General features: G+C 37.6%; 1 protein-coding gene across 6 annotated transcripts in view; it reads left to right on the top strand.

Annotated features, from left to right (window-relative positions):
- The window catches only part of PTBP3 (polypyrimidine tract binding protein 3), a 92,328-nt gene extending 79,570 nt beyond the window's left edge, over positions 1-12,758 (top strand). For all 6 annotated transcript variants that reach the window (XM_055427591.2, XM_055427590.2, XM_055427589.2 and 3 more), the window contains 5 exons: positions 103-136; positions 3,035-3,127; positions 3,856-4,072; positions 7,428-7,505; positions 7,646-12,758. In XM_055427591.2, coding sequence (XP_055283566.1) covers positions 103-136; positions 3,035-3,127; positions 3,856-4,072; positions 7,428-7,505; positions 7,646-7,778 — 555 coding nt within the window. In that variant the 3' untranslated portion in view covers positions 7,779-12,758. The remainder of the gene's footprint in view (positions 1-102; positions 137-3,034; positions 3,128-3,855; positions 4,073-7,427; positions 7,506-7,645) is intronic.
- Positions 12,759-25,853: the final 13,095 nt, after the last annotated feature.

Raw genomic sequence — 25,853 nt, 5'->3', positions numbered from 1 at the left:
ATTAACACTTGAAACACAGTCAGCTCTCATTTTTACAAGTAAACTTTAAAAAAAATTTTAGTTAATGAGACCCTTAAATTTTGTGTTCTCCTTTTCAAACAGCTTATCACACCACATGGACTTTTTATACTATTTGGTAAGTAATTTCTTTTGCTTTGCTGTTTTTTCTTTTTTTCTTTAAGCTGTGATTCAGTAATACTTACTTTCTGTGTGCCAATTAGTGTGTTTGAGGATAGAATAACAAGGAACATTTGTTAAGTGATTATAGATACAACAAAGTTTTATAAAAAGGGAAATAGAGATTGTAATAAGAACATACAGCTGGAGGACCTAACCTTGCTGAGGGAATCAAAGATGATGTACAGAGAAATGATAGTTAAGCTGATTTGTGAGAAATGAGGAAGTGTTATGTTAGCCAGGCAGAAAGGGAGGGCGAATGTCCGTTCACAGATACTAGCAGTGAGAGACAGAGCTTTTGGAATGGTGGAAATGAAGGAAACTCAGTGGAGAGTATAAAGGAGAGACATGTTGAAGCTGGACAGACGAATAGGGGGCAAGGCCATTAAGAGCTTTGTAAACTATATTAAGGAGCTTGGTTTTTAACCTAAGAACAATGGGAATCCATAATGAGATTCAGATTTTAAAAATAATCCCTAGACTTTTTAATAGTGTACCTCTCTTGGTTTTAAAAGAAAAAATTTAACATGTACTCCAAATCCATATATGATTAATTAATCATAAATTTCATTAATCTTTTACTGTATTCTTTATGTATAGTTTTATATTACAAACAAATATAAGAACCATGATGTAAGTAATGTTTAATATTTTAAAGATTTTTATTAATGAAAGTTTTTAAAATCTTGTTAACATTTAGTGAGAAATAGATTTAATATGCTTCATTATTTTCAAAAACCTTTTTCACTTTGAATCAGCATTCCAAAATCTGATTCTAAATTCACTTTATTTTTGTGCTTAATGGTTGTCATATCTGAAAAAGATACCTCGTAAGGATACACAAGGAAATTCCCTGGCAGTCCAGTGGTTAGGACTCAGTGCTTCACCGCTGGGTTCTGGGTTCAGTCTCTGGTTGGGTAACTGAGCTCCCACAAGTCACGTGACATGGCCAAGAATACATTTTAATTGAAAAATATACAAATGTGATATGAATGAAAGTGTTGCATTGTTGCTGTACTAATTAAGATACTAATTTTTTAGTCTAATCCAGTAAATTTTGATGTATTTTACTTGGAAAAAGTTCCGTGTTTCCTCTTGTTAAATTAGTTGATTTTGAAATCTACTGCATTAGAATAATGGGGCTAAAACTAATAATCTTCATTTGGAAAAACTTAGAATGAGCAATTGTTTCAGATTTTTTGAGTGGATAATAGGTTTTTTTAACAGCATCTTTCAGATATAATTTACAGCCATACAATTCACAAACTTAGGTATACAACTCAGTGATTTTTAGTCAATGTACAGAGTTGTGCAGCCATCACTGGAGTTCAATTTGAGAACATCTCTGTCACCCCACAGAGATACTTCATACTCAGGTGCAGTTTCTGTAATAGTTTTAATTCATGATACATTTATGTGATTATCAGTAACAAAATCATGTGTTCATGCTAAATTTTCATATGTGTTTTTAGTAGCCAGAGCACATTTCTTTCCAAAAATAGTTAACTTCTCACTAATTTAGAAAAAAATCACCCTCAGCTTGAAATACAAATTGTATGTATGTTATTTAAAGGCTATTTATTTTGGCCAGGAGGGACAGGGAAGCCTGGTGTGCTGCAGTCCATGGGGGTGCAAAGAGCTGGACACTACTGAGCGACTGAGCAACCATATTTCAGCCACTTGTCATTTCTGAAAAGGACAGCAAATTTGGGATACTTGCATATATGTATATATTGTTTTAGCTACTCTTCGTCTCTCAGTTTAGTTGCTCGTAGGGGCTTGCCCATAAGGTAACCAGTTCTCTGTGTGCCCTGAAGATGGCCATGGCCATTCTCTCGTCCTGTTACGCAGTATGGTAATGGTGCTGCTGTTTAAGGATCTGATTTTTGCGATATTGGTGATAGCCTGTTCCACATGAACTGCAGTATATTTTAGCACACTAAATGGAAAAAAAATGAGAAAATGTCCTTCACATTGTAGAAAATTTCCACCTATAATTTCTTCTATATGTTGAAAATTAGTAAAATGTAATTTTCAACATATAGAAGAAATTATAGGATAAATAACAGTTTATTATCCTCTCGGGCTTCCCTGATAGTTCAGTTGATAAAGAATCCACCTACAATGCAGGAGACCCTGGTTTGATTCCTGGTTCAGGAAGATCCACTGGAGAAGGGATAGGCTACCCACTCCAGTATTCTGGCCTGGAGAATTCCATGGACTGTATGGTCCATAGGGTTGCAAAGAGTCAGATACAACTGAGCAACTTTCACTTTCATTATCCTCCCACACCCCAGTGAATCATTTTGCATGCTTTTTGGGATGTGGGACCCACTTTAGGGAACACTGGTATAGAAAAGTTGGATGTAGTGAGATCAGTTTGGGAGGCTGTTGTGATTGTCCAGTTGTGAAGTAGTGATAATAGCTTTGATGGTAGGGAGGATGGGGAAAGTGAACAAATGTGAGAGGTATTTAGGCCATAGAATCAATGAGTACTGGTAGTTGATAGGATGTAAGAACTTAAGGAAAGGAGAAGGTCAAAAGATGACTCTCAGGTGTCTGACCAGAGCAAATACATGCATGATGATACTGTTTATCAAGAGAGTTAGTGAACACAGGAGGAGACAGAAAGGGGAGATGAGTCGGTTTGGAATATATTAAATTTGGAGTATTTATGGGACATCCATGTGAAGGGATTAATAAATCTAGCATATAGATACAAATTTGGGAGTATATGTATGAAATTGCTCAGGGAAAGCATATAGCATGAGAAAAGAAGCTTTCTTTAAATATATTGGTAAAATTAATTGAACATTACACAGTCAACACTAAAAAACTGTTTTGTCTTCTTAATTAGGAGTATATGGTGATGTACATCGAGTGAAGATAATGTTTAATAAGAAAGAAAACGCATTGGTTCAGATGGCAGATGCAAATCAAGCTCAACTAGGTACTAGTGATTAATAATAGTCATTATTATATGTGCATATTATATGCTCCTTTTGAATGTGAATTTTCCTATGAAGTAAACTTACGGCTTAAGTAGAAAGAGTTCCTCTTTATGTCCGTGTCTGCATTATTATTTGGATCTGCTTACATTGAAGATTTAAAAATGTTTATAGCTCTTTGAAGTGCATTTATCTGTTTGAGCATATCATTGATGTTTAGAGCTTTGACTCTAGTATTTTTCCATTAGCTTTAAACTAATAAACATGACTTATTTTCTTTCATTTTTATTTGTTTGCTTGTTTGTTTTTTTAAGTTTTCTAGAACTGTTGCTTAGAAATTCATAATGATAGCGCAAGAAAGTGTCATTTTGCTATCTCACCATTCATTATTATAGTGGCTGTTGAAATATTACTAGTCAGATATTTATTTTAAAAAGCTTTACTTGAGATTAATTTATGCAGTAGCCATTTCCTGATCTTGTGTTATATTTCAGGCACTCTGAAACGTTTTAGCTCTCTGCTAGGAAAATAGGTATTTTTTGTTGTATTGCTTTTCATTATGGTAAAACAAACTCATTTAATACATTTTCATACGTAAGAGTTTTTAAATTTAAAACTGTTTAAGCCCTCAAACTGATAATGTAATTTTAAATGACTAAATAAAAAGAATTATGATAGTTTTACAGAGACTTAATACCCAGAATCTCCTTATTTTCTTCTGTTGCACCAGCAATGAACCATCTGAGCGGTCAGAGACTTTATGGGAAGGTGCTTCGTGCTACACTGTCCAAGCATCAAGCAGTTCAACTTCCTCGAGAGGGACAAGAAGACCAAGGTCTGACTAAGGATTTTAGCAATAGTCCTTTGCATCGCTTTAAAAAACCTGGCTCCAAAAACTTCCAGAATATTTTTCCCCCATCAGCTACTCTGCATCTTTCCAACATCCCGTACGTATCTTAATTTGTTACTATTCATTTCAGTGTTAAATGATCTAAAGAATATGGTCTGGGGAGATAAAAACTGAAATTATTGTGAACGTAGTAGTAGAAATGCACTAATTTCTTGTCAGATGATTTATTTGCCATCATGTCTTAAGAAGTTTATCTAAACTTACATTCCAAAAGTAAAGGTAGCAGTGTTTAAAATTTTTCTTTCCAAACAGGGAATTTGCAAGTAGTTACCTTTCAGTTATGCAAGGGCAAAATTACATTTATGCAGAGATATTCCATTGGTACATACCTATTCATCCTTCTGTAAAAGTAAAGACCCTTCAGCAACCAGCATAGCAAAATCAAATAATTTATGTTTTTAAGAATATGGTAAGCTTCCCAGGTGTCTCAGTGGTAAAGAATCTGCCTGCCAGTGCAGGAGGCACAGGAGACGCAAGTTCAACCCCTGGGTTTGGAAAGATCCCCTGGAGTAGGAATTGGCAACCTTCTCCAGTATTCTTACCTGGAAAATGCCATGGACAGAGAAGCCTGGTGGTCTACAGCCCATGGGATTACAAAGAGTCAGAGGCAACTGAGCATGCACGCAAGAATTTGGTAAAACTGAATTCTGTTTTTTAACCTACAAGCCACATATATACCTAAAAGCTAGAAATTATTTTCTTATAACCAGTCTGTAGTAACCAGTGCTGTAGCAGACTTGTTCATCATCTATCTTAGAGATTGACAGACCAATCCAAATCCACCTGTAAGCCAAATCCACCTGTAAGGCCCATGAGCTAAGAACAGTTTTTACATTTTCAATGGTTGGGAAAAAACAGAAGAATAATATTTTGTGATTTGAGAAAATTGCATAAAATTTCACCTTCCATGAGAAAAGTTTCAGGGAACACAGCCACATTTATTGATTTATGTATTAGCTATGGTTGTTTTTGAGCCAATACAACAAAGCTGAATTGTTAGAATAGTGACTATATGGTCATCAAAGCCTAAGAAATGTAAAACTGGAAATCCCAGTTTTAATTTGTGAAATCCTTGACCAAAAAAGATGACAGTTTTATATATCATGGAGGAGGATAAGCTTTGGAAAGAGAGGGTAAAAGCTGTGTGGTATAGTTGAATGCGAGCATGTGTGTGAAAAGTTAAAGACTTTTAGTTTTGGAGAAAGTTAAAAGGGAATGGAGAATGGTACAGGCCTGGGACATTTCTGAAAATGAGAATGGCTGTTGAATAGGAACAGAAAATAGTTATTTAAAATACTGTTGAATGCCCAGGCTCCTCACTAGTCTCCAGTTAGGCACATGGAGAAACTTTGCATCTGAATTGGGCAGTGGCTCAAGCCTTATGCCTTCAGGCAACAGGAGGAGTCGCTTTAGAAAAAAAAAAAAGTCAATTATGTGCATCTAGAAATTTAGCTCCTCATTACTGCCGAATGAGGGAGAGAGGCCAGATCTGTAAAGACTAAAGCAGGCTCCCTCTTACTAAGGACACTCATCCAGGAGCCTGTCTCAGGTTGCGGCCTGCACTGGCCCTGTAGGTGGGAGAGAGCATGTCAGTTTCACCGCCTGCCGAGTATTGGGCAGCGTGCTGGCCTCTTACATGCAGTACCTCGTTTAATCTCCATAATAATCTTTCTAAAATTGTGGTTAAATAATAACCATTTTAACCATTTTTGAGCATGTGTTTCAGTACGTTCACATTATATACTTTCATAGTGTGCAACCGTCACTTGTACCCATCTGTAAATCCTTGTCATCATCTCAAATTGAAGCTCTGTACCCATTAGACCTGGAGAAGGAAACGGTAACCCACTCCAGTATTCTTGCCTGGAGAATCCCATGGACGGAGAAGCCTGGTAGGCTACAGTCCACGGGATCGCAAAGAGTCGGACACGACTGAGCGATGGGACAGAGCGGAACCCATTAGACAGTATCTCTGTTTCTCTGTAGCCTGTCCCTGGTAACCACCATTCTGTGTTCTGTCTGCAGCAGTTCATCCATAATAACCTTTGGAGTAAAGGTTGTTAGTTTCATTTTAACACTGAAAGTGAGAGGCTCAGATTAAGCAACTTACTCAGCAGTGACATACCAGGTGAATGGCCCGTAGGATGTGAATTGGGATCTCTCTCCTAGCAGAGCCAGTTGTTCTGTCAGACCATCCTTGCTGGTAGTTGTGAAATGAGGACGAGTCTACTTGTAGTCAATTGACTCTCATGTGGTAGACCACTGTATTAGTTGTCCACTGCTGTGTAACAGATCACTCCAAAACCTAACAGCTTAACACAATAGTAGATGTTCTTTATCTCAAACTGTTACCGTGAGTCAGGAATCCAGAAGTGGCTTAGGTTTTGGCTAATTCTCTCACAAAATAGCATCTGAAGGCTGTACTGGGGCTAGAGTCCACCTCCAAAGTAGCTCCCTCATATGCTCAGTCAGTTCCTTGCCACAAGGACCTGTGCATAGGGCTACTTGACTGTCTTCATGAAAAGGCAGCGGGTTTCTTCCAAAGCTAATCATTCAAGAAAGGGCAAGGTGGAAATCACAGTGTCTCTCAGCCTCAGAACTCACATGTCATTTCTGTAATACCCTGAGGGTTACAGAGGACATCCTTATTTTGTATGGGAGAGGAGTACCCATAAGGTATAAATACTAGGAGGCAAGAGTAATTGGGGGCTATTTTAGAACATGGTTGGCACATATACATGTTTGTAATTATCCTGAAAGTAATTGAAAAGGTACTGGATTAGTACTAAAAAAATATTCTGAATTAGTAGTGGACTGTAGAAGACAAATCAGAGCTAAGGAAGGGGCTTGGAAGTACTCGTTAGGTACTAAAGCCATATGGGTAATAATCCCATTGAAAGGGTAAATATAGAAAGATTTTCTTGTTCTTTAGATACTGCCCATGTCTTATGCAAAAGAATTGAGACAAAATTCCATTGTCTGAAGACATGCTTGCATCAATCTTGAACATCTTTTTTTTTTTTTTTTAATTTTTTTTCTTTTGCTACTCTGTGGAAAACCCACAAGGCTCCTCTGTCCATTGGATTTTCCAGGCAAGAATACTGAAGTGGGTTGCTCTTTCCTCCTCCAGGTGATCTTCCCAACCTAGGGATCAAACCCGAGTCTCCTGCATCTGCTGCATTGCAGGCAGATTTTTTCACCACTAAACCATCATGGAAGCCCAACCTTGAAGCTCTTTAAGGGCACTTGCAAATCCTGTCTTCACTGCATGGCTTTGTGCTGTTTGTAATGTGAGGTATTCTAGAGGCCTGATGGTGTCAGGAGTTAATCTTTGCTTCATTTGAAAATTAGGGATAAGATAGTTGACTGTCTCTGTGATGATGTTTTCACAGCCCCTCTGTTACAGTAGATGACCTGAAGAATCTTTTCACAGAAGCTGGATGTTCAGTGAAGGCTTTTAAATTCTTCCAGTAAGTCCATTCTTTTAAAAAATACATTAACATGATTTGCAACTGTTTATGGTAATTTAATGAAATCTTCTAGGGTTGGGGAAGAGGTTTGTAGGCAAAATTAATTCTGTGTACTTTTTCTGTTTCTTCTACCACTTTAGGAAAGATCGCAAAATGGCACTCATTCAGTTGGGATCTGTGGAAGAAGCAATCCAGGCCCTCATTGAGCTTCATAACCATGACCTTGGAGAAAATCATCACCTCAGAGTTTCCTTCTCAAAATCTACAATCTGACTTCTCTGTGAATTTTTCTCCGAAGACTGGACCATAATTTCAGTAAAACCTTCAGACATAGACTGAAGCAGCTCAAGACCAATTCTGCCTCTTTTTCAAAAATAACTCTGAGTTTGATATTCAAGTATATTAAAAAAAATCAAGGGATGTTCTCTTTTCCCATTTCTCCCCTCTGCCAGTACGTCATCAGAGGTGTGTTTTTCCTTTGTACCATTGTTTCTAAAATGAAAATAATCGTCAGGAAAAAAATTTTTTCCAATAATTTAATTCCCTGTATTAAATTGGATTTCAAGAGGACAGACTTTCTTTTAATTTGGGTCCAGATCAGCCTTATACAACATTTCTAAACTCCTTTGTACTTTGAAAAATTTAAACATATAGACTTTTAAAATTACTTGATGTAAGTAATTTAAATGACCTACAACCAAGTTTTTAACTTTATGATTCAGAAGTTTGAGTCCTGTAGGAAACTATGTTTTCTTATAAGTTATAAGTTATTTGGCATATATTGTTACTTACTATACATAAATTGGGTTGTATTGGAAGCAAATTGATAAACTTGCATGTTTTCTTTCAATTTTTTTTTTCCACTGTAAGACACTCCTTTGCATATCTTTAACTTTTTAAGACTATTTGGAGAATGAAATGTCTCAACTGTCTCCAGGGAAATTATATGGAATCCAACCAGGATCTATTAAGGTGTCAGAATAATTAATTTTATTTGGGAAAATCATGTTTTAAATTTCACAATGACAGTTGCCTAGTAATATGATCTTGGAAATTTTAAAAAGAAAAATAATCCTACTTATAAACTACTTTTTTATAGTTGTTTTCAGAAAAAAAAAGTTTACAGTCTTAAGGAAAATATTCAGGTCTATCATATGGTTTGACAGATTTTTTAAAAGTTATTTTTGGTAAAGTCTTCTTTTAGCAAAAAAATTAATCTCAAGGGTTTTTTGTACCACTATAATCTCTAATACTTATTCAGAATTACTGTGTATTTACTTAATTTCCTATTATGTGCCTTATTATGTGCTTATGATATAATAGGTTAGAGTTTTATCTAAGTATCTTAAAAGCTATATTGTGGGCTTGGTGAGCATTTGTTTTTTCTTTCCTTGTTTTGGCAAGAATTTTAAAGTTTTTTTTTTTTATTGCAATTTTAAGTGATTTTTCAAGAAGTAATAGTTTCTATTCAAATTTTTGGTGCTTTGGTGTAGAGGTGGGTTGGGGAAGGGTTAAATGGTTTTGGGAATAACTCAGTGCACACCTGTAGGCCTCTTCATATTGTGACCAGTAGTGGTCATTGCGGTTATAGCATACCAGTTTGGGGCTATAAAATGCAGTCTTCGTTTCTGGATCTTGTCCAATCTTTATCCATTAGAATTTGTCTAAGGAGTGCTTGGTTTTTGTCATATACTCAAGTGAAAACTTGCTTTTCTTTGTGAATGAAGCTCCAGTACTGAGTGCCCACATATATGGTGTATGAGGAGTGGGTTCTTTCTCATACTCTGTCCCTCTCTCTTTTTAGTTGAATGTAAGCATACATTTTAATGTTGTTTCAGTGACTGTATAATGTAAAATTGTTTCTTTTAAGTTAGATACTTTGCATTGATTACTTATTCCTTCAGTGCTTGAGTAGATTTTTTAAAGCAGAATAAAAGGGTAAGTTTTGTCTATCCCTTTTCCACTTTTCTCAGATTCTCAGAGTGGCTCATCTCACCTTTTAGAAGAATATCTCAATCTCTTCTTATATTCCAGCCATTAAATTAAACAGGAAAGTTTTAACAAAAAAAATTTTGCAAAAATATTGGAGAATACAAAAGACATTCTGGATTGTTCAAAAGCAAAATTCCCTCAACGCTGAGCAACAATTAGTCAGTAGAAAACGAAGGACGCTAAATTGAGATCCTTCAAATGGATCAGTTTTAGTATTGGCTGATAGGTATAATCATTTATCTAGGTTTTTTTTTTTTTCACTTATGAAATATATTTTTACCAAAACACTGAGTTAAGAGGGAAGGAAGAAAAAAACAATGTCTTTAAAAAATCACTCCAAGTTTGCTTCATTTTTTCCTTCCTTACGAGCACTATTGTAATTTTCAGTTATATTTTAAATTGGGATTTTTTTTCTTTTTGAGTTAGGAATTACTGTGTAGTTTCAATTCATGATTCTCGTAACATTCAGCATAAGTGTAGCAGAAGGGAGATCATAAATGGTGTTGAATGTAATTTTGAAGTAGGAAATGGCCTTTATATTTGAGAGAGAACATTTGAATCCTTTTCAGGGCTTTGTGTGTGTGTGTGTGTGTGTAGGTGAGTGTATATACATACATGCACTCCTCTAATGTTGTACATACATATGTACATTACATACATCTTAAATTATTGACCAAAAACGTTAATCAAATTAAGATTTGGAAAAATGAGATATTCTTATTTATTTAAAAGTGTGTTCGAAACCATCAATTTGTGTCTAAAATTAGCTGTAGCATATGGATGTTGTCCATACTGGCTGTTTGCTCTTTGAATTATAGAGGTCTACAGTATCTGTGTTGACATGGTTTCTGTAAAAAGATTAAAAAATATCAGGGCAGTGAAAAAACTAGATCTTTGTATTTTTTGTTTTGGCATGCAGTTTATATCTGCTAAGCAATGTTTTGTTTGTGTTGTTGAGCTGTCGTAGTATCCTATTTTAAAGTTTATTTACTTTATTTCCAGGAGAATTGTCTTATTTTTGGCGGTGTCTGACTTTGACACAAATTATATATATTCAGGACTTTTAAAAATAGCAGTACAAAATGAATAACCAACAAAAACCTATAGTATGAAACTCTGAAAAAAAAATAGCAGTGCACGTTAAACGGTAGCCAAATTTTTGCCAAAAAATTTTACTTTGAGATTTAAATAACTGGCATAGTAGTAAATTGTGTTTTGTAAAAGATACAAATAGGAAAATAAGCTTAATAAATTGGTAATTTACTGGAGAGTAACAGAATTGCCCAGTAGTTCCCACAGAATGCCATAAATTCTTTGTTTAAGGCTAAGTTGTAATGTTAATTGTAGTAATGTTTCTGATATTGTTGTTGTAAGTTGCAAACCTCACAGTTTTTAGAGACACAGTTTTTGCCTGCCTGATTTCTTATGGAAACAGTGTTTCTTTGTCTCCACCTAGTATGGTCATCGTAGGTTCTGCTTCGGTTGATTAGAAGTAGTGTTCATGAATGTCTCTGTTAAGTTTTATATAAACTTTTGGAAACTTCCATGTTATTAAGCAGCCAGGTTATGCACTGATTGTATTATCATGTAATTTCCCTTCTGTTCCCACTAAATATTTTTTGGACGAAAGATGACAAGCTCAAAAGTATGTGTCCCCCTGCCCGCAGTGAGTCACTTAAAAACCCTATTTGCCAAATTGGCTATCTCTGAGAAAAACTAGTGTGTACTGCTATTTTTAAAACCAAAAAGACAGCATGACTATGGGTAAAAGCATTCTTCTTAAACTTTCCTTTGTCTTGATCTGTTGTTAACAAGAATAAAACTGCCAGACTTAAAATAATCTACTATTGTGCTAAAAAGAAATACCATTTAGATTGCACAAAACTTTTCCCTTAAAATGTAATTCAGCTGTCTCTTAATTCAGCTGTGTTATTATCTAGAAGACTATTTGCAGTCTTTTTTCAGAGCAGATTTTAACAGCTAGTTGTGAATGGTTTAAAAAATAGAAAATTACTGAAATATCAGTTTGGGGGGTTTTGTAGAGGGATAAAAACGAAGGAAACAGGACCAAAGTTTATGTGCCTTCTTCAGTAGTCTTAGTTGATCTTTCTTCCTATGTGAGGTTTAGGTCGTAGTATCAGTACTCTGGTTTTCAGGAAATGCATACTATATAACTTGAAAAGAATGTCATCTCACAGACCATTCTTTCAAGGAAACAATTGTAACTGTAAAATGAAGTCTCAGTTATACTCTCTGCCTTTCTCACATGATATTCGTAGCGTGTGCAGGTCCAAGAACAGAGCTGCTCCGAGTCTTTGTGGTAGTCATCTCCATTTCTGTAACCTGAGGCGTATGTTCCAGAGAACAGGGGTATTTTTCTGGCCCAGTGACCTTGGTGATAATAGTCATGGTTGAAAGCTGCTTATGGCAAGCTTAAATCAGCACTGTAAACAGATTTTTTTGTTGTTTTTAGGTTATTTTTAGTTCTTGAATCTGTGTAGTAGTTGTAATAATAAATATTTAAATAACTATTTTTGACGTCATTTAAAAAATCATACTCTTGCCTTTTTTCCCTTTACCATTGATACCCAGATCTTTAAAAAATTCATCCCACATCCAAAAAGTACTAATTATAAAGATTGCTAAACCAAGCAGAGTTTTGCATCAAAATGTCACCTCATTGCTCTGACCAAAGACTGACTGTTCTGGTTTTGACTCCTTTCTGTTAAGCATTTTTTCCCAAGCTCCTTTCTGAAAGAAGACCCAGTGCAAAGCGGCCTTTACTTTCTATTTCCTATCGGTGAATAGACTACTAGAGAAAATGGGAGTTTAAATGTGAACAGAATGGATTAGATGATAAGGGTTCGATGGGCATTTTCAGTACTGTATTTAAGAAAAAAAAAATAGCACAGCTAGGAGCCTCTGACATTGTGTCATGTTTTATGTGGTCTGTTCATAAAATTCCCTTTTTCAGTTTATAAGAATATTCATCTAACAGACGTAAAAGCTGTAAATATTTGTAACAACATTTTTTAAACCAGGCCAAAAAAGGGGGAAAAAAGCGGTTTTGGGGAACAAGTTGACATATAAAATGGTTTTATATAAAACATCAATTGTCTTGTATATTTTGATAAGCTGCAGTACCAGCTTTCATTTGTAACACAGTTTGTGGCTTTGGAAGAAAAGGATTCTGTGATTGTCGAAGTGAATCATGTTATAAATGCAAAGAGACGATAAAATATTAAAAAACATATTTTCTAAGTGCGTAGTGCATGGTTAATTAAAGCTTCTGTACACTACAGTATATTCCATTTTCGTTCAGTTTGTATATTTGCTGACTATTGATATCTCTACTCTCTTTTCCTAACAAGTATAGCATTGTAGCATGCCTTTTAATAAATGTCATGACATCTGTACTCTCTTAAAATATTTCTGTGTTCTTGTCTGTACTTTGGGTTTTCCCTTGTCTTACCTGTAATTAATGATGTCATATTTTCTTTTCTTTCTCATAACCATCCATCTAAACTTGTTACAGTTACAGCGTAGCAAGCACAAATGCACACAGCTTTACAAACTGAAAAACTCTTAAGTTTGCTGATATCTCTTTTTTAGTTCAGGAACAGTTCTCATTTTGAGAAACAAAGTGCTTTTCTAATCATGCTACAAGGAAAATGGCACGTCCCCTCTGTACAAGTTCACATTGGTATATTTGCATGAATGCTGTCGTTTGCTCTCTCTGTGTATCTCTCTCTCCTTTCTGTCGCTTTCACACACACACACAGTATATAAACAATGCCAAACAAGAGTTAGAACATTTTTTCCAGTTTTTGGCTTCCCTAGGAAGCAAATATACATAAATTTTGAGACATGAGGTGTGATCTCAAACCAAGTTTGTGTTCTTTTCAGTTAAAGGGTAACATAGTTAGCAGCTGCCTATAAATTTCTTTTCCATAGACAAATGTTTTATTTTTAGGTTCTTTAAAGTATTATTGGATTATGGGAGTCTAAGCAGTCATTTATTTTAATCTTTTGTTCTAGGGTCTTTTGGAAGTTGGAATTTGTGTGTGTGTGATTATTTTTAATGGCATACAAGACTGATCTTTGCTTTCATCTAAAAATCTCCATGAATGTAACTAGGTCAATTTTTTTTTTTTAGATCTAGAGGCATTTTTATCAGGGCAAGATAAAATAATCCTATTGCCAAACAGTTTTTGTAAACTTCTATAAACTTGTTTGACCATGAAATGCTTATTTACACAGCAGAGGCTTATAACCATTGTTGAGTCACACACAGTCTTGAGCGTAAATGTATCTAAGAGCCCACATAGTTTAATTTCCACCTTTTAAAAGTGAGTGGCTCAAGGAAGTGACTTGCCCAAGGCAACGTGGCAGTTACTGGCAGAGTCTGGACTACAACCCAGGTCTCCTTGATATTATCCAGGACTCTCCATCACAGCCTGGCATTGCAGTTCTGTCCTGCCAAGTGGTGTGATTTCAATGTTAAAGGTCTATACATGGGATTGGGGTGCTTATGTACTTTTCTGGCAACTGCCAAGACCAATTTAAAGAAACTGCATATGTGATGGGGGTGTTAATTTCTGCCAAAGAGTAAAAGTTCTGTTACCTATTTCTGAAAACTTAAAAAGTGTAATTTCAAGTTGCAAATTTGAGAAACCTAACTTTTAAAAAATGTAGTTCAGTTGTGTCCAACTCTTTGCAACCCCATGAATCACAGCACTCCAGGCCTCCCTGTCCATCACCAACTCCCAGAGTTCACTCAAACTCATGTCCATCGAGTCGGTGATGCCATCCAGCCATCTCATTCTCTGTCGTCCCCATCTCCTCCTGCCTCCAATCCCTCCCAGCATCAGAGTCTTCCAGTGAGTCAACTCGTCGCATGAGGTGGCCAAAGTATTGGAGTTTCAGCTTCAGCATCAGTCCTTCCAATGAACACCCAGGATTGATCTCCTTTAGAATGGACTGGTTGGATCTCCTTGTAGTCCAAGGGACTCTCAAGAGTCTTCTCCAACACCACAGTTCAAAAGCATCAATTCTTCGGCGATCAGCTTTCTTCACAGTCCAACTCTCACATCCATACATGACCACTGGAAAAACCATAGTCTTGACTAGACGGACCTTTGTTGGCAAAGTAATGTCTCTGCTTTTTATTATACTACCTAGTATAATAAGTGTAGTAAAATGTAGTTACTATATGTATTAGTTTGCTAGAGGTGACATAACAAAGTACCACAGCCTGGGCAGCTTAACCAACAGAAATGTGTTTTCTTACAGTTGTAGAGGTTACTATTTGATTAGGGTCCACCTGGTTCCAAACAGGAAAAAGAGGACGTCAAGGCTGTATATTGTCACCCTGCTTATTTAACTTATATGCAGAGTATATCATGAGAAACAATGGGCTGGAAGAAGCACAGGCTGGAATCAAGATTGCTGGAAGAAATATCCATAACCTCAGATATGCAGACAACACCACCCTTATGGCAGAGAGTGAGGAACTAAAAATTAAAAAGCCTCTTGATGAAAATGAAGGAGGAGAGGGAAAAAGTTGGCTTAAAACTCAACGTTCAGAAAACTAAGATCATGGCATCTGGTCCCATCACTTCATGGGATATAGATGGCGAAACAGTGGGAACAGTGTCAGACTTTATTTTTCTGGGCTCCAAAATCACTGCAGATGGTGATTGCAGCCATGAAATTAAAAGACGCTTACTCCTTGGAAAGTTTATGACCAACCTAGATAGCATATTAAAAAGCAGAGACATTACTTTGCCAACAAAGGTCCATCTAGTCAAGGTTATGGTTTTTCCCGTGGTCATGTATGGGTGTAAGTTGGACTGAAGAAAGCTGATCGCCGAAGAATTGATGCTTTTGAACTGTGGTGCTGGAGAAGACTCTTGAGAGTCCCTTGGACTGCAAGAAGATCCAACCAGTCCATCCTAAAGGGTATCAGTCCTGGGTGTTCATTGGAAGGACTGATGTTGAAGCTGAAACCAGTATTTTGGCCACCTCATGCAAAGAGTTGACTCATTGGAAAAGACCCTGATGCTGGGAGGGATTGGGGGCAGGAGGAAGGGGACCACAGAGGATGAAATGGCTGGATGGCATTGCTGACTCAATGGACATGGGTTTGGGTAGACTCCAGGAGTTGGTGATGGACAGGGAGGCCTGGTGTGCTGCGATTCATAGGATCGCAGAGTCAGACACGACTGAGTGACTGAACTGAACTGAATCTGACCTCATTTTACTGTTGATTACCTCTTTCAAGGCTCTGTCTCCAAATACAGTTACATTCTGAGATACTGTGTGTTAGAATTTCAATAGAAGAATTTTGAGGGGACACAATTCAACTCACCAAGTACCAGCTGTACCAGAATTAAGCTATGTGCTGGGAAAGATAATGAAAAGTTAGAGATATCATGATTTACCTTTTCAGAACTGTGTAATCTAGTAGAAATGTCAGCCTAAATCCATAAATCAAATACCCTTGAACTCTTGCCTTCAATGGGAAGCTCCCCAAATGGATCATGAGGCCTCTATCTAGGCCATTCTAATCAGAATATATATGGCTAAAGCTATGCTACAGCTAATTATGAATATGTAGGAACACATATCGTGTGATAGTTATCTCTAGAAAGTAAGCCATTTCAGGGCAGTGATCATTTCAAGACATGCCATTACTTGAAGAACAATTGTAGAAGTAAAAGAACACTATCAAACAAGCTGTACCCAATTTTTAATGCCCAATATTTGCAGATACTTAAACTGAGATGCTGTTAGAATAGTTGGAAGTATTAATCCAGCCCTGTTTACTATTTGTGTGATTGGACATCAATGAACTTTTTTCTGTGCCACTTCTGGTGGAATTCTTCACTATATGTTTCTGTTAATTTATGTTGAGCTGATAAAATTCTAATCATTTTCTTAGAGTTACCACATTCATAATCACAGCGTTCTGATATAGAATTCCTACCTCTGCTAGTATAAAAAAGTATAATAGAAAAAAATTAGTGATTCTAGTGTTCCATGCAGATCTCTGTATTTTCTTCATTCCTGTCTTTGTTCTAAGGATACACACAGGGTAACAGGAAAAAATACAATGGTTTTGTTGGAGTAAGTTGCACATGGTTTGATTAAGTAAAGCACCTATATCCTTGCTCTGTGCCTAAAGTTATGGAATTACCCCAGTCCTTGATCCTGCAGAAAACAAGGATTAAATTCTAACCTGTTAAGAGATTATTTTTAGCCAAATGAAAGCCAGCATTAGTTAACATAAATGTTAGACAAAGTCACGTTAGGGCATCAGGCACTCAGAGATTTTGTTCCAGTTATCCAGGAGTGCTTACTTTCTGATAATTCACTGAGCTTGTACACTTAAAATTTGTGCGTTTATCTGTCAATTTAAAAGATTCTGAAAAATGGTTATAATTGAGCAAGGAGCTGTAAACCATTTTCCTTACTTCTTAAATCAGCTGATTATTCTACCCAGGAGGGCCATTTTATAAAGTACTCAAGATACCATGTTTCATCATGACACTCTTCCACGTCTATATATTGCATTTCTCTGACCACGGCATACCTATGGGAAAAAATGTTGCTCTGACAACACAAAAAACACAGTGTTTTCAAATGTTTTTTAGAATGGTTTTACACCCCATTAGATTCAGAAAAGATTTCATTAATACAGTTTAGTTTTGTTTTTGCAAATAAAAGTCAAATCTGATCGTCTGTCTGATCTCTAACTCCTTACATACTTCCATCAAGAAAAGCCGGAAAAACCTACCTAACTCCCTGGCACCCTAAGAAGAGACTTTATACAAAAGTCTTGGCAGAGCTTCTTGTTATTAAGATTCCTAAATATATACTAATTAGTACAATGGAGGCCCATTTACACAACTCCCAACTTCAACTAGTGGCTAAACTTTTTCATCTACTTGTTCAACTTGAATTATTTTAAAACAAATCCCAATCTTCATATACTTGCATCTCTAGATACTTCAGTATTTAGTCTATCAGTTTAGTTCAGTCGCTTAGTCATGTCCGACTCTTTGTGACCCCATGGACTGAAGCATGGCAGGTTTCCCTGTCCATTACCAACTCCCGGAGCTTACTCAAAATCATGTCCATCTAGTCAGCAATGCCATCCAACCATCTCATCCTCTGTTGTCCCCTTCTCCTGCCTTCAATCTTTTCCCAGCATCAGGGTGTTTTCTAATGAGTCGGTTCTTTGCATCAGGTGGCCAAAGTATTGGAGCTCCAGCATCAGTCCTTCCAATGAATATTCAGGACTGATTTCCTTTATGATTGACTGGTTTGATCTCCTTGCAGTCCAAGGGACTCTCAAGAGTCTTCTCCAACACCACAGTTCAAAAGCATCAATTCATCAGTGCTCAGCTTTCTTTATGGTCAAATTCTCAGATCCATATGTGGCTACTGGAAAAACCATAGATTTGACTAGATGGACATTTGTCGGCTAAGGTCTGCTATTTAATATGCTGTCTAGGTTTGTCATAGCTTTTCTTCCAAGGAGCAAGAGTCTTTCAATTTCATGACTGCAGTTACCATCTGTAGCGATTTTGGAGCCCAGGAAAATAGTCTCTCACTGTTTCCATTGTTTCCCCATCTATTTGCCATGAAGTGACGGGACTGGATGCCATGATCTTAGTTTTTTGAATGTTAAGTTTTAAGCCATACATTGTAATTATTGATAACCTTTTTTATATATAGCTTCCTTTCCCATCATTTTTTATGTAACTTAGTTGAAGAAATTGAGCTATTTGTTTTGTGAAAATTCTAGCAGTCTAGATTCCACATGCCTTCCATGATATTATTTCTTTAATATGTCTCCCCATCTCAGAGTTTTTGTAAATTGTCAGTTGCTTCTTTCCTTAATTTTTGCCTGCCTCCCGTTTTTGGGGATGGTGGGGGGGCAAGAATATTTCATAGATGGTACCAGGCGCATATAATGTGTCTTTTCTTGGCATGGTAATAGCCATTGCTGATATTGCATAGGTCAGTTAATATTTAGAAATTGCAAAACAGCAAAGTTCTGTCCTTTAAGGTGTTTTTTGTTTTTTTAATATTAATTAAATATTCCTTGTTGCTGTGCATGGACTTTCTCTAATTGTGGCGAACAAGGGCTGCTCTTCTCTGTGGTTTGGGTGTTCTCATTGCGGTGGCTTGCCTTGTGTGCAGAGCATAGACGCTCAGCATGTGGGCTCAGTAGTTGTACACGGGCTTAGTTGCTCTGTGGCATGTCCCCTGCATTGGCAGGTGGATTTTTTACCAATGGACCACTAGGGAAATCTCTTTCAGGTGTTTTATTTGTATTCCTTTTATGTAATAAGAGAACTTCCCAATATCAACTATTTGGTTACTCTGAGGTATAGTCTCTATAGGAAAGACAAGATAAATGCTTGACTCTTTGTCTGTTTTTGAAATAATTATTTTGTTTCCTATCATGTTCCATAAATGTATTTACCTTGGTTTTTTTTTTTAACTTGTTTTTTTAATGGGATAGAAAGAAAGTGAAGTCACTCAGTCGTGTCCAACTTTGTGACCCCATGGACTGTAGCCTAAAAGGTTCCTCCATCTATGGGATTTTCCAGACAAGAATACTGGAGTGGATTGCCATTTTCTTCTCCATTTTTAATGGAAAACTTCAAACATTTGTGAAAGTATACTAGGACAATGAAACTCATACTCCTGTCACCTAAATTATGCATTTATATTCAGTATTTGGGTCTTCCCAGGTGGTGCAGTGGTAAGGAATCTGCCTGCCAGTGCAGGAGACACAGGTTTGATCCCTGGATCAGGAAGATCCCCTTGAGTAGGAAATGGCAACTCCCTCCAGTATTCTTGCCTGAAAAAATCCCATGGACAGAAGAGCCTGGCAGCCTACAGTCGAGAATGACACAAGGAGTTGGACATGACTGAGCGTGCACACACACACGTTCAGTGTTTTATCTTCTATAACCATACTCATTCTCCCGTTCTACCTGGAAAAATATTAATTCATTTTACACAGTAGTTTGCAAACTCATAAAATGTTGTATGTAGTATTTAAAAATGTCTAATAGGTAACTATAGCCATTTTTAATTGCTGGTTTTTTCTGCTGTACTTCTTTTTTCTTTAGTCATCTTGCCAGAAGAATTTTCAAAGACCCTGCTTTTCATCTGATTTGATCCCCCAAATAAGTTTATCTTTTAGTTCACTAATTTAAAAAAAAATGCTGTGTTTGGATTTATATTGTGGTTCTTCTGCAAAAGACTTTCGGTGTGTTAATCATAGCTGTCTGCTTTGATTTTTAAATTTATTTTTAATTGAAGGGTAATGGATTTACAATATTGTGTTGGCTTCTGCCATATAACTTCATGAATTAGCCAGAAGTACACACATGTCCCCTCTCTCCTACACCTCCCCCCAACTGCTCACCCCATCCCACTTCTCTCGGTTGTCATGGAAAACCAGAATGAGCTATGCCCATACAGCAGCTTCCCACTGGCTGTCTGTTTTAAACTAGAAACTGTTTGCTTGATCACCTTATTTATCCTAAGGATTTCCACTGCATATCTATCCCTTATTTTTATGAAAAAAACAATAAGGGCGTGGGAGTGAAATAAAACTAGGTAGAAATAAAAACTTACTTGGAAAAAAAAACGTTTAGGATTCCAATGACTCCTCACTCCCATACTCTTATTCCTATACTGCCTTAGTGTAGGCTCATTTGATGGACAAATATGTTTGCAGGAGGGTCCAAAATGGTAACTTAATCTAACCATGCCATCAAGGAAGTGGGTTAAGCGCTTGTATGTATATCCTTTCTTGCAACATATTACTAGCTTACAAACCAAGTCTCAAGAATTTACCTTATTCACTAACATCGAGTGTAAGTCTCTTAATATAGTCCAAAAATGGTGACTCTCAACCCGAGGTTTTCCAGAACAGGCATAGAATCTCCGGATTTTCAGATAATGCTTCCAGTTTGGGTTGGGTTTGTTTTTTTTTGAACATATAGTTCTTAGAACCACAGAATTAACTGTTAATTAATGTGTCTGGCATAGACAAGTTGGCTCACTTCTAGACTAATCTGTGAATTCTCACAAAGGCATAAGGATTAAAGAGATTACAATGTTCTGATGATAACCTCTATTCACTAAACAAGCAGACTCTTTCCTTAAGTAAACATTCATGCAGAGAACAGCATACAGTAGATTATCAGCGAAATGAAGATTTGCATTTCCTTACAGCTGGTAGGAGCTTCTGGTGGGAGCAGCTCCCTATTTTTTCCCTTGGCAGTCCCCATCCTTCACCCCTAAAATAAAACTACTGAGACCCTTACAGATAGAACCTTGGTGCTTCAGGTGACTTCATAGACAGCAAACTGCTTATTATAGATCAACATCTTGTCTAAAACAAGCACCAGCTGTTCACTGAACTACACAGGTGAGTGTATACTCATAAATGGAGATGGGGGCCCTGGCCCAACCTACAACAACACCTACTTTCCACTTCCGCTTTAGGGCTTGGGGAATTGGGTGACAAACTCCAACAGAGCATACGTATTCACGGATCCCTACGCTTGCTGCAACTGTTGTCTCTGAACTATACATTTTTGGGGTGGCCATAACTTGTTCCATCATGATCCCTGAAAGCATTGTTGTTCAGTTACTAAGTCATGCCTAACTGTTTGTGACTCCATGAACTGCAGCATGCCAAGCTTCTGTGTCCTTCACTATCTCCCAGAGTTTGCCCAAACTCAACGTCCATTGAATCAGTGATGCCATCCAACCATCTCATCCTCTGCTGCCCACTTCTCCTCTTGCCCTCAATCTTTCCCAGCATCAGGGTCTTTTTCAATGAACCAGCTCTTCGCATTAGGTAGCCAAAGTATTGGAGCCTCAGCATCAGTCCAGGTTTCCCAGACAGGATCAATCCGAAGCAAGTCAAAACATTCCCTTGCACGATGTATTAGTTTGTTAGAGCTGCTGTAACAAAGTACCACAAACCGGGTGACTTAAACAGCAGAAATTTATTTCCTCCAAGTTCTGGGAGTTAGATATCTGAGATAAGGTTGTTGGCAGGTTTGATTTCTTCTCTGTGTTGTGTCCTAATCTGTTGTAAGGATACCAGTCATACTGGATTAGGGCCCACCCATCTGACCTCACTGGGAGATAGTGAAGTACAGGGAAGCCTGGTGTGCTGCAGTCCATGGGGTCGCAAAGAGTTTCAGACCCAGCTGAGCAACTGAGTAACATCTGACCTCATTTTACCACAATTACCTCTTTTAAGCCTCAGTCTCCAAATACAGTTAGAGTCTGAGGTCCTGGGGGTTAGAACTTCAATACATAAATTTGGAGAGGCATAGTCCAGATCATACTACACCTTTTTCCCTTAGGAGTTCATGACCCTGCTTAGAATCTTCAGGACCTTAGGAACAGACTCTGAGAAAAGCTATCTATTTTTAAATCTCATTGATCAGGGCCTGTGCTGTTTGTGGAGGAAAAAGAGAACTGAGACTTCAGTGGTTTGAAAAGGAAAGTTCTTAGAAACATAATTCTCATACCAAAGATAGCATGAATTTAAATTTTATTTAACTCGTTAATGAAGGAGTTGGCAGAATGACAGAGCTGGATAGGAAAGAATTAGAAGAACTAGTTTTCATATAATTAGTGGACAAAGGAATTCTGAAATGAGATTTCTAACTTAAATATAAAACTAGTTAATCTGCAGACAATTAAGTTATATAGCCATTTGAGGTTCTCTTCTCTCCTGGATATTAAAAAAAAAAAAAAAGAAATGACACCCTTAAAGTTTTCTATAAGTTAACATCTAACTTTGTAGAATTGTTAGTTACCTAATCATCTTTTTGTATTACCTCAAAGTTTTATTTCTCTTGCATGAATAAAATCACCACTTAGAGTCTAATATATATTTTCATTTATCCTGAGTCTCCTTGAACAACTTTGCCAGCTATGGACCTTAAAAGAAACAGTTCTAAAGACTGACTTCTGCCATGATAGTAGGAGGGGCTCCACTGATCTGCTCTCTAGAAAGATTGATGAAAATTAAAACATAAAACAGATTAAGGGCTCTGGAAAAGGGCCTTGAAGACAAACAGCACACAAAGAAGCATGTATTCAAGAACATCGACAAAAACTTGTACGAAAGGTCAGAGTTTATGGTATTTAAACCAAGATGGCTCCCTCTCTTCCCAGTACCAGCTCCCAGACAGACAGCTGCAGTCAAGAACATCTCCCAACTCACAAAGTATACTCTTCCTAGGAGCAGCAGAACAATAGCCTTTCTCATCCTGCCCACAGCCATCTGTTGCTGAGGGTAAGACCTGAGTGTGGTCAAGGGGTAGGGGTTTCTTTCTCCCACCCGGCCCCCAATCATGGAGTGGAGGCTGTCCTCAGATGGAGCGTGTTGAGAATACTGGGGCCTGTCACTTCTGCCCTGGCCTGTGAAAGGGGGTCTCCGAGCTGGGAAGGCCAAGCCAGGAGGACACTGGGCTGCTCCCCATTAACAAAGACTATGTCATTGATGGCACTTGAGCCAGTCTCCACTAAGCCATTTTCTTGACTAGGGCTCCTCCTTGGGCCCAGTCTTAAGAGTCCAGTTTTAGCAGAAGCTTGCCAAGTCAGTTTAGAGAGACTCTCCCCATCCTTCATATCCTATCACTCTGGTCTACATTGAGTCTCCCATGTAGGTAAATTGTTTGATTTTTCATATAGGATCTTCCAGAAAGACTGACGAAGTTTTCAGCGGGAAGCATCAATACTTTGTGTCCTAAGATTCTTTGAATGCCCTTTACCAGGATGAGGAATCTTGAATATCAAAGCACATGTGTTAAGTGCAGTTTCGTTCTACACGTGTTTACATGTCTGATGGGCTAGGCACAGAGACAAAGCGTATCCTCTGCTCTTGAGCTCACAGTCTAATCAGGGAGGAAAACACACGCATAAATGATTGTAACAAAAAGTGCTAAAGATCAGGATGGATTAGGATGAAATATTATGGGCTCACGTAGGAGAAGTATTCAACTCAGTGTGAGCTGTAGGAAAGGCTTCGTAGAAGATACCTGAGCTGGGTATCACAGAATGGGTAGGAGGATGCAGCCCAGATGAATGAGAAGAGGGGCGTCCAGACAATGGGAAAAGTACGAGCAAAGATGCCAAGATAAAAAGGCTGTGTAGTCTGCACAGCAGCCTAACAGTTAAGTATTACCAGTTTAAGGAGTGTCAAGTATGAAGCTGGAAACGTGGATACATCAGGACAAACTTTACATGTCCACTTAAGGAGTCTTGACTTTATCACACCATGAACGTGCTTTAACCTGAATTGTCAGTATGGCAGCCACTAACCAAGTGTGGCTTATGGAGCACTTGCAATGTGGCTAGTCCAAACTGAGATCTGGTGTAAGTGGAAAATAGACCCTGGATTTTGAAGACTTGATAAAAAAAGAAGAATGTTAAGTCTTTTATTAATAACTCCTCGTATTTATTGTATGCTAAAATAATACTTTGGCATATTGTATTAAATAAAATATTAAAATTAATTTCCTCTGTCTTTTAAAATTTGACTACTAGAATATAAATTACCTGAGGTTCAAATTTGTGGCTTATAGTTTTTACAGTTATTTCTATTGTACAGTGCTACTGTAACCCAGTGGATGAAGGCAGATGAGCGAGATTTCTCAAATCTGGGTTCAAAGGAGCTGTGCAAAGATCCTGAGCTAAATTTTCTAGTTTTTTGGTGTATTAATTTGCTAAGGCTGCCATAACGAAATATGAGACTGCGTGGTTTAAGTAACAGAAATTTTTTCTTTATAGTTGTGAGGGATGGAGATCCAAGATCAAGTTGTCAGCAGATTTGGTTTCTTCTGAGGTCTCTCCACTTACTTGCAGATGGCCACTCTCTTGCAGCATCCTCACATGGCCTGTGCTCTGTGCTCATGCATCTCTGGTGCTTCTTTGCTTCTTCCTCTTCAAAGGACACCAGTCATGTTGGATTAGGGCCCCATTCTTCTGACCTCTTTTAACCTTAATTACTTCCTAAAGGCTTATCTCCAAGTATAGTCAGACTGGGAGTTAGGGCTTCAGCTAATGAATCTTGGGGGGACACAATTCAGTCCATTACACTCTGCACTTTGGTTGCTTCTCTGTAAAATGAGGGTGATAATAATGTTAGCAGTACATTTCACACAGAATTGCCGTGAAAAATAAATGAGTTACTATACATAAAGTACTTAGTGATTTCATATATGAAATGTTATCCAAAATCAATTATTTTTAAATTACTTTTTATTGGAGTAGAGTTGCTTTACAATGTTGCGTTCGTGTCTACTGCACAGCAAAATGAATCAGCCATTGTTGTTGCTGGTTAGTCACTAAGTAGTGTCTGACGCTTTGTGACTTCATGGACTGTAGCACACCAGGCTCCTCTGTCCTCCGGTATCTCCCAGAGTTTGCTCAAATTCATGTATCGATTGAGTCGGTGATGCCATCTAACCATCTCATCCTCTGCTGCCCCCTTCTCCTTTTGCCTTCAATCAACCGTACATATACATGTATCCATTCCCTTTAGGACTTCCTCCCTATAAGGAAATGATCCACACCTTCCAACAAAGCCAGCAATTTTAATTAAACAGAGTGCTATCAGCAAGGTGGAGCCTCTACAGACAGCCATTGCTTATCCTCCTACTAGTGCCTTTTTTTCAGCACTATTTTTTCCAGTTACAGCAGTTTTTCTCAACTCTTCTTAACTCTCCTTTGATAAATATGTAAATCTTGTGCTCCCCTTTAGGGTTGTTAGAACGTGTATAATAATGTAAATAGCCATCATAACTAAAAACAATAGCAATTTTTGAGAGCAAATGCATATTGGTTTTTTTTTTTTAATTCATATTTTTTAGCCTCGTTTTTGTAAGGTGGTTAGGGCTTCCCCAGTGGTTCAGTGGTAAAGAATCCACCTACCAATGAAGGAGACACAGGGAATGCGGGTTCAGTCTCTGGGTTGGGAAGATCCCCTGGAGAAGGGAATGGAAACCCACTCCAGAATTCTTGCCTGGGACATCCCATGGACAGGGGAGCCTGGTGGGCTACAGTCCCTGGGGTCTCAAAGAGTCGTACACGACTGAAGTAATGAGCGAATGAGCAAGCCAATAACGAGGTTACTGATGTGAGCACTGAGAGTGCAGCTTGCCGTGAAAGCCTTGCCTGTCATGCAGTGCGGAAGACGCAGCCTTTTCCAAGTCAAGTCTGCTCCTGCTTGGTTTCCATAGCCAGGGTTGTGGACAAATCAGCGTAGCAAACATACAGTGATGGAAATGATATGAT

The sequence above is a fragment of the Moschus berezovskii genome, chromosome 7 (assembly GCF_049115385.1).
Source record: "Moschus berezovskii isolate FMDL1 chromosome 7, NW_MosBer_1.0, whole genome shotgun sequence".
Classification (NCBI taxonomy): Eukaryota; Metazoa; Chordata; class Mammalia; order Artiodactyla; family Moschidae; genus Moschus; species Moschus berezovskii.
The sequence above is the reverse complement of the archived record's forward strand: the minus strand, read 5'-3'. Positions and strand labels throughout refer to the sequence as shown.